The following is a 16,524-nucleotide window of genomic DNA, read 5'->3' as shown; positions in this document are numbered from 1 at the left end:
TTATTCCTTCAAAAGTGATTAAGCAGTACTAATTGTTTAAAAAATTAAATACTTAAGATGCAGATGTATGTTTGATAAAAAGCTGAAAAAAATTAACTCTGTAATAATAACCCAAAGTTTTCAATATAGAAAATTCAAAACTTTGTGAGAAACATATAAGTTTTCAGAGATCCAATGGCTTTTTGGCTCAGATTTCTTTGCCTGTTTTGTTTCTGGTGTGGCCATGTATCACCACCTAATGGTAACTAGTAGAATAACTAAAAAGACAAACGATGTCTAGAAACTACATTGTAGTTCAAAAATTTTCCCCAAAACTTTCACTATAAAAATACTAAAATGTGATAAAATTAGTAATTTCAAATATTTGTATCACCTAGTAAAAGGAAAAGTAAATACTGAGTTCATGTTCTGATTTCAACAATCTGTTGGACATACCATTTCTTTGTTCTGTGGCAATTAAATATGCAATACTTTGAAATCTCTAAAAATTCTATGAACTTGTTATTAAATAACTGTAAAAAATACACTTACATTCACTTTACTATACTCATGAGGTCTTAAAATAAAATTTGAACAAAATTGTCAGGTTCAGAGGTGAACATCTAAAGTCTTAGCTACTTAGGAGGCTGAAGCAGGAGGATCACTTGAGCCCAGGAGTGGGAGGGCAGCCTAGGTAACACAATGAGACCCCCATCTCAAAGAAAGAAAGAAAAAAAAGACTGTAAAGAATATAGGCCTTTATATTTGTAGATTATGTTGGTGGGTTTACTTCATGCTCTCTTCTAAAACATGTAACGTGTTCCTTATACCCTATCCTTGTGGGGCACCTTTGAGAACAAACATGGAAGTTGTAACAAAATTTAGCAGATTTACTTTTCTTACATCTCTAATGCTGATGGGTTCTCCAGGGAATTAGTTACTAGGAAAGAGTAATATACCGTAAGGACACATGTTAGATAAAGCAGCAATGTTTATATTTCTCAAACAGAACACATATGATTTGTCAACAAGTTACAGAAAGCATTTTTATAAAGATTATATAAAATATTATAATTATCCATAAAGATCTCTACTAGTGATATTCCTTCTGAAGATATCAAATTCAATTAATGTTAGCTAGCATTATAATGATTCATGACTCAGTGATTTGATATTTCACTAAGTCTAAAATTGTTACACATTAAAAATCATGATGTATGCTCTGTCTTTGATAAGCCTTAGAGATAAGTGATGCAACAGTAACAACTTCAATAAAAGGCAGATAAATGCCTATATGCGATAAGGATACATGCCATATGAGTGAAGCAAGTAAAATGAGTTAAGATGAATACAAAATTCCACCTGGGGAACTGATACACAGACCATATGTCCTGAAGATGAATGTCCAGGGGATTTTAGCCAGGCAAACCTGGCAAGGAGGAGAAATACCCCACACCACACAAACACAGACGGAAGACAGGTGTGATGAGCTGCAATGGAGCACTAAACAAAGGAAAGCACTGAGAGGTTCTTGGTGGGAGAATATAACAAATTGATGCTTTAAGAAAAAGATTCTTAATGTTCAGATGTAGATTAGACAGAGCAACAGCATGCCTACAGGAGTCTGTATGACTTTACATAATAGCCTCCCACAACCTCTAGGTTCACCAGTTTTTTATCAATAAAACGGAAATAATGGTACCATTCTCAAAATTATCAGGAAGATATGATGTGAAACATATGCTTTAATATAGCAAAGCTCAGGTGATATAAATTATAATGACAATTAGGAAGACAAAGCCTTTGTAGGCCAGTGCAATCATCTAGTCAAGGTAATTTGACTTGGTTACTAATTATGATATGAGAGTACTAGAACGGGAAAAAATGCAAACTGCCCCTGAAACCTTCTTCCAAGTGAGTCAGAGAATATGGTATATATCACTAGTATAGAAAAGTACTAATAAATAACTGGTCTGGAGAGGGGCAAAGGTGTTTACTTTATGAATTTATAGTAGAACCCATTGACCTTGTGACCTCATGGGAAAGCATATCCCAGCTCAGGGTCAGACCAAGAGTCAGGTGCAAAGTCCTTGAAGCTACATAAAAACGCCAGACATGTGTGTGGACCCACTAACATTCAAACCCAGTGCCTATCAAAATGACAGAATTTATTGTATATTATATACAATCATCCCTCAGCATCCACAAGGGATAGGTTCCAAGATACTCCCCTTCCCTCCACAGATACCAAAGTCCACAGATGCTCAAGACCTTTATATAAAATTGTATTATTGTATTTGCATAGAACCTATGTATATTTTTCCATTTACTTTAAACCATCTCTGTTACCTAATACAATGTAAATGCCATGTTAAGTAGTTACACACTGAATTTTGGGGGGGACTAGTGACAAAAAAAAAGTCTATACGTGTCAGTATAGATGAAATTATTTTTCTGAATATTTCCCATCTGTAGTTAGTTAAATCCAGATGTGGAACCCATGAATATGGAGGGCTAGTGGTATATCCTCAAGACTGCCATTTACTTTCAAAGACATCCTGATAAACTAATCTGTTCCTAAGTAAATGGTTTAATTACACTATATTTATTTGGAAAAACATTGTTACCTTTAAAGGAAAAAATGCAGCACTCAGTTTCTTAGGATGTCATGTTCTAGAAAGAGCAGTGGCCAGGAAGAGAAGTCCTGGGAACTAAGGATAAGAACTTGAACTAATCACTTTGTCCTGTTTCCACATCTGTAAAACAAGAGGTCTGGACAATGTATCAAGCCCTTCATCCCAGTGTAAACACTGTGACTTACACTTATTGCTGCCAGAACAAAAGTGTGTGGATCTGTCAAAAACATGGGCAATGTGAATAAGGGCACTTAAGGAAATCCCCTGTACTTTCGACTGTCAATGATTTAGCCTATTTGCTTGCTGATCTTTTCTGATATTGCGCATCTTACCCTAATTCCATGACATCTCAAGCATCCCAACTGTCTCAAGCCATTTTTTAATTGTGATAGCCCAGCTTCCAGAGAGCACTACATTCAAACACAGCCTATGGGAGAATTCCATAACAATGACCTGAGCGTTTTTAAAAATATTTATTTATTTATGTGGTACTGAGGATCGAACTCAGAGCCTCACTCGTGCAAAGCAAGCACTCTACCATTGAACCACAACCCCAGCCCCCCCCACCTGAGCATTTTTGTAATATAAATATTCAAGCACTAAATAAGCACTCTGCAACAAAGAGGTCAACTATAAATGCTAGTAAAACAAGAAGGATCAAATACAGAGGAAAAGATTTACCTTTTCTTCATCTAGATGGATCCCGCTGATTTCAAAATCAAACATAAATAGTTCGGCCACTCGCCTAATATAAAAGAGTCCAGGTTATAATCATTAATAAAATTTATTAACAAAAATCAGTGCGTTTTTTGTTGTTATTGTCATCGTTGAATCAACCTTTTTAAAACTTATTGCCAAAAGTTGTTTCAACACACATACAAGCACACACATAATTTATCTGTTTTAAACAAGGAGCTTAATATCTCAGAAGTCAGAAAAAACATCTAGCTGACTGATAAGTATCATTAGCTTGTCATGTAAGAGTTTATTCCCTTACTCAGTACAAACCTGTTAAAGTCACCATCATAATTACTTATTTATTTCAACTTCATCCAAATCCCAAAAATTAAAAACATAAAACAGTTTATAGTTGGATGATTTTTCAAAGGCCCTTCGCATGAGATTTTCAGTTTTTCTTCCAAATAGTAGCAGCTACTTTGAATGTTCAATTCTTTGATGCTATGCCGGAAGCCAAGTTTCTTGGCTAAGGAAAACTGTTTTCTTTCCTTCTAATTCTGCTTTTTGTTTGGAACTGATTTCAATTGTAATACCTTCTTCTGTCAACAATATATTTTTTAATGCTTTTTTTCTGGAGATAGGTCAGCTAAATATTTAATATACTCTTTTGGCTGTCTCAAAAGAGAGATATTTATCTTCCTGATTAATGTGTCTGAGATATTTTAAATAATCAGATTAAAGTTCCTCTGAAATTCTGAAAACTAATAATGTAGTCACTTATATTCTTTCTTAAATAATGTAGAGTGCTTCACTCAAGTCCACCTTCCTCTCTCTTTCTAAACAGTCCACCTAAGAACCTAGCCCTCTCTAAGTAATTTTCTGTTTTTTTTTTTTTTAGGACAATATAACCTGAATGTATTAACTTTAAGCAACAATAATGTAAGATACAAGAGTCCCATATTATAGAAATTCAAGACTATACAATAAATTTTCTGTTTTACTAAGAGAGAAGAAAGACAGCAGGGCTGATAAACTGGTAATGGGAATTGATCAGATAAATTAATTCTATTATACATTACTTTATTATAGAAATGTATGAGAAATTATGTACTAAAATCATTAATCCCACCAATGATAACCACTATTAAAACTCTTGTACTTCCATCCGATCTGCTTTCTTTTTTGGAACTGGGGATCAAACCCAAGGCTTTGCGAATAAGTAAGAGGCAAGCACTTTGCTGCTGGGCTATATCCTAGCCCCAATCTACTTTCAATATGCTATATGATTTATTTAGAATAATTGAGACCCATACACACACACACACACACACACACACACACACACTTGTATTTGTCTTTTTCTGGTAAAATTATATCACAAAGAATGAAATTATGTCATTTGCAGGAAAATGAACAGAACTCAAGAGGGTCAAGCAAAATAAGCCAGACTTAGAGAGTCAAGGGTCATATGTTTTCTCTCATATGTGGAAGCTAGAGGGGAAAATAAAGAAAAAAGGGGGTGGGATATCATGAAAATAGAAAGAATGTCAGGAGACTAGAGGAAGGAGATAAGCGGGAGATAGCAGGTTAGGGAAACGGGAGATCCTAGGGAATGAAAATTCATAAAATTATGTTATGTGCATGTATGGACATGTCACAGTGAATCCCACTATTATGTATAATTTTAATGTTAAAAAACACATCACAAACATGAATAGATCTCCCTATATTAAACATTCTTCAAAAAGATGACTTTAAAAATTTGTGTTTTGTTCTATGGACTAAAAATAGTTCCCATTTTTCCCACTCCTGCTAAGTACGTGTCTTTAGCCTTGTTTGTTTCCTTAGGATAAATTCCAAGAAATTAAACTGATCAAAAAATACACACATTGACATATATTACCATATTATCCTTCCTAAAGACTTATCAGTTTACTTTTAACTAAAGAGGGAAACCTTCTACCTCAACCCATTAACATCACTAGTCTTATTCTGTTTCAACTTTGTTGACTGATGGGCTTTTTGCTTTATTCTGCCTTTCTTCAATGATGGCAGATCCCATTTTTTGGATGCCACGTACTGAACACAGCACTTACATGAATTATTTCGTTTAAACTTCATTGTAATCTTATGACATGCTTTTTTATTCCTGTCCAAGGAAGGATAAAACTAAGGCTTAGAGAACTACTGAGTCAATACCCGACTCTGACAGTCTAATCCCACAGCTACATCTCCATGCTCTAGACATTTTTTACCATGTGTTGCTATCCCTTATTTTGTGAAATGAAAGTCTCACAAGATTTTTTGCTCATTATTCTATAAGATGGCTGGCTTTCTTGTTTTTTTATCACCAAATAATTTGTAAGATCTCAACATAATTAAATGCATTAACCCTTTGTCATGTAAGTAACATTTATCTCATTGTGTATTTTAACTTTAAATGCAGTTCTGCCACACCAAATCTGCAATTTTTATGTAATTAAATCCATCAGTCTTCTCTCTTCTGTATCATGCCAAGAAAGATCTTCCACATCCCAGGATTAGCAATGCTTTTGTGATTTCTTCTAAAAATATTTAATCTTTAATCAATCTACTTTTCCTCCCCAAAATGCTTATTCATTTACTGAAAACCAAGTTTTTCACACTAATATGCAATGGAACCTCTGTCATATACCAAATATAGTCTTACATGTGTCTGAAATTTTGCTTTTCATTGATCTAATAGACAATTGACTGGCTTACGTATAATGCTCTTCTAAGTAATTTTTTTTTTACCTATGCTTTCATATTTATTCTCTAAGACTTCAAAATAATTTAAGTAACAAAAACAATGAAGTCTCTTTTAGATATAGAAACAAGAGCACTAAACTTACAGGTCAGTAGAGAAAAATATTAAACTTTCTTCCCTCTTATCTAAGAACATTTCTCCCAGTTGTTTCTCATACTGGGGAACAAGGAGGGGTCCATGCACAGGCACCCATGCCAGGTTCAGGTTCTGCACAGACCTTGGGAGTTAATTCCAAAGTAAATTATAGCTTTTGTTGCTATTGTGGCTGGGGTTTTCCCTCCATTATATTGTCTGGAAAGTGAGTTTTCTATGTTTTTTGCATACAGACTATATGGTTTTGGAAAGTCCCAAGTTAAACAGGTTTCTTTGTGGTTGGGTTCTCAGAGACTCTAAAGTATTAAAATTCTCCAATGGGGAAACAAATGTCAGATTTTCAAACTGATGGACCAAGAAAACCCTTCTAAGAAAAGTTCTGAATATCTGATAGAATTAATATTTCATAGAATGGATCTAGTAAGATAATGAACTACTCAATTCGAATAATTTTTTCTATACATTAACTTATCATGACAAGGTACTTTATTAAATCAATAAATCTCTGTTTTAGCCATTATACTTATACTTTACATAAAAACTAGGATATAGTTCTTTCTGGTTGCCAGCTAACGCATCTGATTGATATGCAAGTGTCATGATATTTCATTAATTATTACTTCAAATTCTAGCCTTCTCCCACTTTCAAAGCTTTTCCTTTTTAGACTACTGATATTCCATGTAGCTTATTCTTCCCAATGTATTTGTCATTTTGTTATTCGAAAGTTCCTATCAGCATTTTTTAGTAACATCTAGAAATATAGAATATATCCTATAAGTAAAAGTCCTTTGCATATAAGACGGTCTGATAGTCTGCAATTAAACTGTCAATCCTCAGTAAAAATCAGATTGAAGGGGCTGGGGCTCAGTGGTAGAATGCCTGCCTAGCATGTGTGAGGCACTGGGTTCAATTGTCAGCACTACATATAAATAAATGAATAAAATAAAGGTCCATCAACATCTAAAAAATATTTTTTAAAAAATAAGATTGAATAATCTTATTTTTAATATTCTTCATTGTTACTTTATAAAGTATAAATCTGGCACCATTAATAGGTATTCAACTTTTACTTGTTTTACTAATGAAGGCAAATATAATGCTGAAGCCTAAAATTATAATGAAACCAAACATTTTGACAACACAGCTAACTTTACTAGTATACCGAGCTACCAGGATCAATGAAGTAAAACAAGGTCAGGTACCAGCATACCAGCCAGTCAGATGAAAATAAGCCACCAAACGCTGAGCTCATTTTGCTACTCATACTGCATGGTACTCACACTCTGCACGGAGTAGCAAGATTCCATTACCAACTGGTCCCTGTGGAATAGGGCTTCAGTTGGGAATCATAGCCACATATAGAGAGACAAGAAAGAAGCAGGAAAGAAAAAGTTGGAGCCAAAGGAAATAAGTGTCCCATTAAAAAAAAAAAGATAAGCAGATCCAAATAAGGTGAAAAACAAAAATCTGTACATTATGATCCAAATATGAGCAAATAAACGACAAACCCTATTATACTTGTTTTATAAACAAATGTGACCAAAAAACTGAGATATCCAAGGTCATATATCAAATATTCTTATGTATTGACTTAGAAATTTGACTTTTTGATTCATATTCATTAATCTGTATTCTTTTTTTTGATGGTCGAACCCAGTGGCACACTACCACTGAGCTATATCCTCTTTTTTCTATTGAGACAGGATCTCACTAAGCTGCCCACAGTGGCTTCAAACTTGTGATCCTCCTGCCTCAGCATCCCTAGTAGCTGAGATTACAGGCAGATGCCATGCATCTAGCTAATAAAGTAATTTAATGAACCAAAGCAAATCATTTCAAAGATATTGATATCCACAGTAAATAAATCAATTTGGTAATATCTTCCAATGGTATCAATTATGGAACTTTAAGCATAAAGGTAAGCGTAATTATCAAATGTTTATAGTTCATTCATTCATTGGTGAAATACCTACTACATGTTGCCTCAGTGAACCAAATTTAGTGAGGTAAAATGATGATAAATAAACAACTGGATAAGATGCTGATGGAAATTACTAGGGCATTGAAGAAAAACAAAGCAAGATAAGAGAATGGGGCCTGACCTGGTGGGAAGAGGATCTATCATTTGAGTAGAGTCTTAGAAAAAGTGCAGGAGTCATGGAGATATATGGGGAGGAACATTGCAGGGAGCTATGTGTGCAGAGGATACTCCAAAGGGGAAAACTCTCAGCTTTACCACTAGAGTCAGAGTCATAACAAATGCAAAGGAAAGAGTACCTGGTTTCTACATCAAGGGAATCCATAAGCTTTTTATCAGATAGTAATTTCTGCAAACTTTGATATAATTCCACATTTGTGTTCAACCTAGAAAAAATTAAAAATAAAAAAAAAATCACTGATTTTCTTAAATCTTATTTTTTACTCTCTATATAAAAAAAGAAACCATATGAGATTGTAATATATCCATTCCCAGAGGTTAAAAGTTGGGGGTAGATTTAGTTCCCCCCCCCTTCCTTTATTTGGACCAGGAATAGCCTTATTAGAAACAGAACTATATAGTATAGAAGCAGGCAGTCTGTTAGGTAAAATGTCAAAGGTATTCACTGTCCTACAATATAAAAGAGTAAGTTCAAATCCATAGTCAGTAGTTAGGCCCAAAAAGCATAGAAAAGAAGAAGAGAAATACCCAAGCCTATCTCTTTTTTAATAAGAGGAAAGGAGTGAGGACTGGCAGGAGGCTTAATGGACAGGTTTTCCAGTCCTGAACTCAGCACTCTGAACCTAAACTTCCTGTATTCACCTGGGTGGGAGAGGCAGACCCATAGGAAAGGAAAGCATAGGACCTAAGCTTTACTGCCACATCCAGATGCAGATCTGTCCCTACTACTGGTCTGTGACCTTGCGCAAATTATTTAGATCTTAGGTTATTTTAAGGATTAAGTGAGATCATGTGTGAACCTGAGTACAATCCTCACACTAATAAACCACTGCCCATGTAGCCAGCCTGCTGTTAGCCAAAGCTCAGGAGGAAAGAGTCTACCATCCAACTTTCATCTCAACGGAGAAAGTACCTCAACCCCCAACTTTTGCTTTATGAAACAGTGTTAACAATGCTGCCTGGGCCCTGTTTTCCTGTCCTAAGTAAATTCATGTCAGGCAAGCTTAGCTTTATACACATCTGACATGGTATCTTGCACCTAAGTGCTTTAGAATATAGCACTGTCCACATTTAAGTTATTTTAACAAGCACTTTAGAGTGCTCGTAAATGGCTTAAAAACATTTCAATTTACCTCAAAATCACTTTTTAAAAACTCACTTCATCATAGCCTCAGCTTTCAGCCTGCCTCAGCCCTCCCACAAAGTTTTACAGTCCCCTTAAGGCCCTCCTAATCCCAATTCAACAGGACTGCAAGGGCACTGTGTATATGTAATTTTGGCTTCTCACCCTAGGGCCCCTAGCCATTTATGCAACAGCAATTTAATCATGTGATGATCTAAGAACTCCAATTTGCCACTAAGATACTAAAATGCCCTTATTTAACATAAACAAACAATAATGATGATGAAAGTTACTGGGTGTTTGCTATGTACCTGACACCTTATAAGCACTTACATTTATCTTATCCAATCCTCACAGCAAGCCTAAAAGGAAGGATTGACTTCATTATCCCATTTACAGAAAAGGAAAGGAACTGAGGGGAGATAAGTAACTAGCCAAAGTCACTGGCTGGGAGGTGAACCTGCTCCCAGAGCCCTCCCTTTCTCCAACCCTCTGGACAGTTGCCCAGTGGTCACACACTCACACACCACTTCCCACCCTGTAGAACCCAGACAAGCACTCTGCACAAAATTGCCTGAAGCGCAAATCCATGAAACCCTGTCTCCCAGCACTGGAGTGGAGAAGACAGCACATACTTTTCTACCATGGTGCCAATACTTCTACAGGTTTCTTCCGCAGCCTCTCTGAATGCTGGCTCAGGGTGTGCAATTTTCACAAAATCAGCCTAATAAAGGAAAAAAGACAAAACCAAAAGCGAATGTGACAGATCGCTGGCTTCCAAGATCTGAGAGTGAAAATGAAAACCTGTTTTAAAATGTGCCATTTGGCTCGAACTGTGCATTTCCATTACTGAATTTTCCCTCAACTAGAATGGCAAAGCAGCTTCTTTCTAGACATTTATTAATTCTGTTATTCCCTGGAACCAAGTTTGTTTCATTCCAAAGAAAATATTTCTATGAACTTGATTTTAGTGAAGTTTTTCTCTCAAATGAACACCAAACAAATTCTTCCTAGTCCTATAGTTCAAAAGAACAGACCCTGGTTTCAAATATGCTAAAACTTTGTAACTAAAACTGTTTGCAATATGGTTCTCATGTGTTAACCTGGCCCCAGAGAATAACTGAGAGGTGCTTTTTAAAATATTCAACACATAGTATAATCTTAAAACCAACAACCACATTCTAGGCTTTGTGCAGAAAACAAAGACACATTCTCTTCATAGCTCTTTTAGTAAAATATGAATTCCTGACCCCATTCAATATGGCATGCAATGACAACTGCTGTTGCTATGTTAATCACTAGAGTTAAAATGAGCACAAATTTTTTTAAAAAATGAAATCATGTAAAACTAGATTTGAGTTTTCATGATAACTACAATCATTGCAATAGAAAATGAAATGCAGGGAAACTACAAAATATTACATACTTTCTCTATTCTCCAAAATGACGTGCATGGCTCTAACATGAAATAAAATCACCACAAAGTAAAATTTCCTAATTTTATTATCAAATAACCTTTAATGCAGAAACATTCAAATCCATTGTTTGATACATCTTTTGTAACAACAGGGAACAATAAAATAATATTTTATACTAAAGCACTTGAAAAACAAGCTATGTAAAATTTACAACATATTTTATAAATCAAAAATCTACATGTTGCAGAAGTTACAATGTTAAAAATCAAAACTCTAGCACACATTTTAAAAGTCTATTTATAATGGTGTTGAGGAAAATAATTCTATTACATAAAAACTGTTTTAAAAAAGGAATAACAAAATGACCATTTGCTGAGAATTTATAAAACTATTACCTTACTACAATGATATTGATCATATAAGTAATAACATCTTAAAAATTTAAAAAGGAAAAACATTCTTTGAATTATTTGACCAAGATTTATGCATATAAATCATGTTCTAGATTTTAAAAGTTTTTAAAATGAGGTACTATTATACATTACAAATATTTTTTTTAAATTCAAGACAGGACAAGATATAGGGCAGAAGTTTCAAAATCTTTTAGTAAAAAGCAAAAACAAAAATGTAGAGTAAAATTCTAGAACATGGCTTAATTAAGATGGAGACTCTGACAAAAAATAAACAGTGAATTCCAGGATTCTGACTACCAAAGCCAACCTTTGACGATATATAAGTAAAATCTGTAACATACATTTTCCTTTTCAGATTTCAATGAAACAATTAGATGGATAAGGCTCCTCTGGCAGTGCATCTCCACAGCTTCTCCAGCATCAAAGAAACATGTCCTATGCACATACCAGAGGGAGATGAAGAAAACCCAGTATAACTGAACTGAGAACTGACTACTCAGAGCCCCAAATTTTCATTCCTGAGGAAGATCCTTTAAAATATGATAATTTATCAATTTTCTTAAAACTGACTATTATAGTGGTGTATAATCATCTGAAATGTGTTACTGCTCAATTCAAATGCAGAGGAGGAAAGAAATTTTCTAAAAAAGAAAAATAACCCAAAAATGAGGAAGTATGCTGAGTGAAAGAAGATAGTCTCAAAAGGTATACTGGGTTCCATTTACATGCCATTCTAGAGAAGGCAAGACTATAGGGATGGAGAACAGATTAGGCCATCGGTAAGGATGAGAGGTGGGTGGAGATATGCTGAGAGGTAAAGCTATCCAGGTAAAGCTATCACCTGGGCCTACTGTCTACCTAGTAAGATCTAAAAACAAGGAAACACCAGAATATAAGCTCCATTTAGCCAGAGATTGTGTCTGTTGTGTTCATAACTGTATTCATAGTATAGTATTCGGCTCAGCATTGAGTGAATGTGAGGAAAGAGGCATATAGTTAAATATCACGTAGACTGAATCATGAATGATCATAAATTTAGATTATGTGTACCACTAATCACCTTCACTAAACAAGATCTGACATTTTGGGGCTGAGAGAAAATCACACTTTTCTCAGCACTGAGTTTCTCAGTTGATGAAAAGATCTAGTTGTAATTCTATTTCAATTTTAAAATGTAATTAAAAATAATTGGTTTGACATCAGAAAAGGCAATACTGAAAGGTTTATAAAAAATTTTTATTCCTCTTATGAAAAAGGGGACTTATGTTATAAATGTACAAAAAAAATTCCATTAGAATTTTGATAGAAGCTTTCATGAATAAGGGACCTTTGTTAAAAAAAAAATCTTTGCTGTATTAGTAATCATTCTTTTATTACATATTACATGAATATTTTATTACATATATACATAGTAAATTAGTTATAAGTATCACCTTTCCTATATATTTTCCCCATTCCCATTGTCATACTTCAACATGACTTATACCCAACAGCTCTCAAATAATTTCAGGCATTTTTAAGCTTAGTCTAATATTAATCTTAAAAAAACAAAGGACAAACTTTATTTAAATGTTAATCATTTGAAAAAGAGATAGTCTCAAGTCTTAGACAAAGTGTCTTACCAAGTCAGCAACTCTACACAAAGCATCAGAGAGCTCATCAAAGATGAGCAAGGTCTGGGGCCCAGGAGGGGTAGAACATGCGCGCTCCACCAGCAACTCTGTCTTTCTCAAGGCTTCTTCTTGTGCAATATAAAACCCCTCTGGTGCACTGAGCTCAGGAACTCCAAAAAGACCCTTAAATCCAAACAATAAGTATAGTTTAAACCAAAGTTATGATTGGTTTGTATTAACTAAGGAATCCTGGTTTTCATTGGTATATCATGATACCTGTCACTGTGGCTATCACATCACATTACCTGTGTCACTCCACAAAGATTAGACTGAAGATGTTAAGTATTTAACTTTTCTTCAATTTTCATAAAAAACAAAAATAGAATGATATGGGTTCAATTCAGTTCTGTCACCACTGTAGCTTCAGATCAGGACAATTAAACAAAATAATTCTTGTAAACAACACTATAACAGTGCCTGGCACACTGAAAGCACTTACTTGATGTTAGTGATAATCATTATTAGCTTGTAACTTTGACTAAGTTATTTCTTATCCTAGGCTTCAATGTCTTCATCAGGTACAATGAGGATGACAGTACCTATTCTCACAATAGGCATATGGATGCTGAATTACAAAGCATATGTAAAGTATTTATGATCATACCTAGCATAGAGTAAGGTCTCAGTACAGAATATCAATTATTCTACAATTATAAAATAGGGAGGATGAATTAATTATAAAGCACGTAAATATTCAGAAAAACTTAATGAACACATTAAACTAAATCACAAACTAAAACTGGCAGCAAAATTTATACTTTCCAAAGACATTTCAGTATTTTAAAAAGACAAAAATCACTAATCTATTGGGAATGACCACTCTCTTATACCAGTTCAAACATTCTAGTTAACACCCTCAGGAAGGGAGGGGAAAAAAACAAACAGTTAGTATGCATCGATTACATGTCATGAAGTGTGCCATGTACTTTATGTAGGGTCTCTCATCTAAATCACATAATCCTAGAGCAGGAAGTATGACTATCCTTTTAGATACCCAAATATGTTTTAGGTTAGCAAAAACATGCTGAGACCACTCATTGATGGTGGGAAAGCCAGAACTTGTACCTGTTCTTTACATCTGCAAAGTCCACATTTTTTCCAATTTACTGCAATTTATATATCTGAAAGTCTTCTCTTCTGAGAAGATGAGCTCCTAGAGACAGGAACTCTGACCTTCATTTTTTAATGAGATGCCCAATAGCATGTCTAACACATAGGGGAACTCAGTGAAGGAAACAAGCAAATGGAGCAGATGCTTAACTTTATAGATTAATATCATGGAGATTTTTTGGAAACACCAACTGTAAAACTTACAAGTCTGATAAAGCCCACTGTTTGCACAAAAAGAGATGAATGAAGTTGTTAAACTCTCTTCAAGAATATGAAAAAAAATGGAAGAAAACGAATAAAATACATTTGGAGGCAGAGTAGAATGGGAACCAAAAAAATTTAATTATTTACAGTGATTTAATTTGATTAAAGAATAAGCTTTCCTGTACAATCTTCCAGATTGCTCTCAAGAATTCTAAATCTTGGAATACCTGACAAGGTAATCATAAAAACTACACAAACTTTTTTTTGAGACAAAAGAAAATATGCTATCAGTACATAATGCACAAAAGAAAAAAAGCTAAAACTAGCTATATATATATATTATCCATTCAAAACGAAGCTTATCCTTCCATCTTTCTATTCAGTAATTATAGGTAGTTCTCCTCAAACCAACTAATACCAACATTATGTACCCATATGAAATATCATGCAAAAAGAATTTTAAAGTTAATGAAGGGGACAAGATAGAAACAAACATACAAGTAAGTTCACTGCAAACATATCCTAGATTCCTCTTTATAAGGAAGGCAATAGTACAACGAAGAAATTTTGAAAGGCAAAAACAAAACTGATCCTTAACCTAAATGAACAAAATTTATACATGCAAAGTAAAACAGGAATCAAACAAGTCCTTTTCAAGCTTGACTTTCTTTGACTTTTCATTCGTTTATTGGTTTGTTCGTTCATTCATTTATTCATTCATTCAGGAGTGCCTGCTGAATGTCAGACACCATGATAGGCAGAATGGAGACAGAAATACGAACCAAAACCACCCAGTTTAATGACTTCCTAGGGTAAATCAATGTGATCAACTCTAACCACAGAACTCTAGAAATCAGGTTCGTCTCAACGGAGTTCTGTGTTTTAAAGGAATATATATATAAGAACACAGCTTTAAAATAATAAAGGAATGGGTAATGGAAGTTAGGGGTCAATGGGATTACAATTTAAGCGGCCGAAAACAAGTGTGACCCTGCAAAACGGCAACCTGATATCACCTGTGAACTTACGGGGCAAGGCCTCATAAGGCACTACCGTAGGTTAGAAGCAAAACCAAACTTGAGCAGGGGTGGGGCTGAGTATGGGGAGAGAGCGGGACCGGCAGACCAAATTCACTGCTACTGCCAGAACCAACTATTTTAAATTCATTGGTAACAGGCTGCTCACGCAGACGCGGGGCCACTAAAGACTGCCTCGCCAATCCTCCTTTAAATAGGACCCTCAAAGAGGTAGCAAGCAAGGTTACCAAGAGGGCAAAAGACACCCCACAGTGCAACGTTTTGCTATCCAGTTCCTCCAAGACCCGAATGACCTAGTCCGGAACGCCGCTGGTCATGCGGACTTGGGGAGCCCCCTCCCATGCCGCTCACCCGGCGCTCGCTGAACAAGTCCAGGCGGCGGCCCTGCGGTTTGACATTGAATGCGGCGCCCACCGGGGACCAGCTGGTGCTGACCCTTCGAGCCTGAATCCCGGCTCCGAGGCTGCCCCGAGCGGCTCGCCCCGGCCGCAGAGCCGCCAGTCCGGCTGCTAGGCTGCCCAGTCTTCGGGCACACAGCATCGTGCACTCTCAGTAACCTCTTCCCCCAGACCAGGGCCGTAGCTAGGGCGCCGCAGCTCCAGAGGGGAGCGCACGACTCCTCGTTTCCAAGGCAGCGGCCCACGCCGCACCAGGCGACGCCCTAGCTTCCGGATCAAGCCGAAAGGCCTTCAGGACGTGAGTACGTCCTCGCAAGAGCGTCGCCCCGCTACCTTCTCCGCAGCCGCTGCGGTCGTGCGCCCCCGTGTGTCTGAAGTAAGGAACAGATAGGACTTATCCCGCCTTGGGTGACTTGAACCAGGCGGAAGAATCTTTATATTTGAATTTTTCCAGGAGCAAGAAGGGAATACACAGGCCGCAGCAAGGTGAGTTCTTGATTACTTCTCCAGGATGACTCACTGCCAAAACCTGTGGAAGAATCCACAGGAGATAGCACGCAGTCGAATCAGTCTGGCCAGTCTTGTCTCCATTCTCACAGATAGTTTAAGACTACACGTGAGTGTTATTGTGTGCAATTGAGTGAATTAACTATTCGTGACTAATCTATTTTGACTCGTAAAATTATAATGAATTACAATATCAATTAGAATCTCCCTAAACTTCAAGCAACTGTACAGAAAGGAAAAGAGGTGGGGCTGTGGGATGGAAGGCCATAGGAAATTCTGATCTTAGGAATTGAAATGGAAGAATGATG

At 35.9% G+C, this 16,524-nt stretch overlaps 1 protein-coding gene across 2 annotated transcripts in view; it reads right to left on the bottom strand.

The window, feature by feature from the left end:
* Nucleotides 1–15,975, bottom strand: part of MIPEP (mitochondrial intermediate peptidase) — a 147,642-nt gene extending 131,667 nt beyond the window's left edge. The window contains exons 1-5 of one of the 2 annotated variants that reach the window (XM_081304798.1): nucleotides 15,663–15,975; nucleotides 12,910–13,083; nucleotides 10,092–10,180; nucleotides 8,453–8,539; nucleotides 3,297–3,360 (exon numbers count right to left, since the gene is read on the bottom strand). In XM_081304798.1, the coding sequence (XP_081160924.1) occupies nucleotides 3,297–3,360; nucleotides 8,453–8,539; nucleotides 10,092–10,180; nucleotides 12,910–13,083; nucleotides 15,663–15,851 (603 nt within the window). In that variant the 5' untranslated portion in view covers nucleotides 15,852–15,975. The remainder of the gene's footprint in view (nucleotides 1–3,296; nucleotides 3,361–8,452; nucleotides 8,540–10,091; nucleotides 10,181–12,909; nucleotides 13,084–15,662) is intronic. The other variant, XM_081304799.1, reaches the window with a different exon arrangement.
* Nucleotides 15,976–16,524: the final 549 nt, after the last annotated feature.

This window comes from Spermophilus citellus, assembly GCF_964194105.1.
Source record: "Spermophilus citellus genome assembly, chromosome: 1".
In the NCBI taxonomy this organism is placed as follows: Eukaryota; Metazoa; Chordata; class Mammalia; order Rodentia; family Sciuridae; genus Spermophilus; species Spermophilus citellus.
This window is presented reverse-complemented; position numbering and strand designations above follow the sequence as displayed.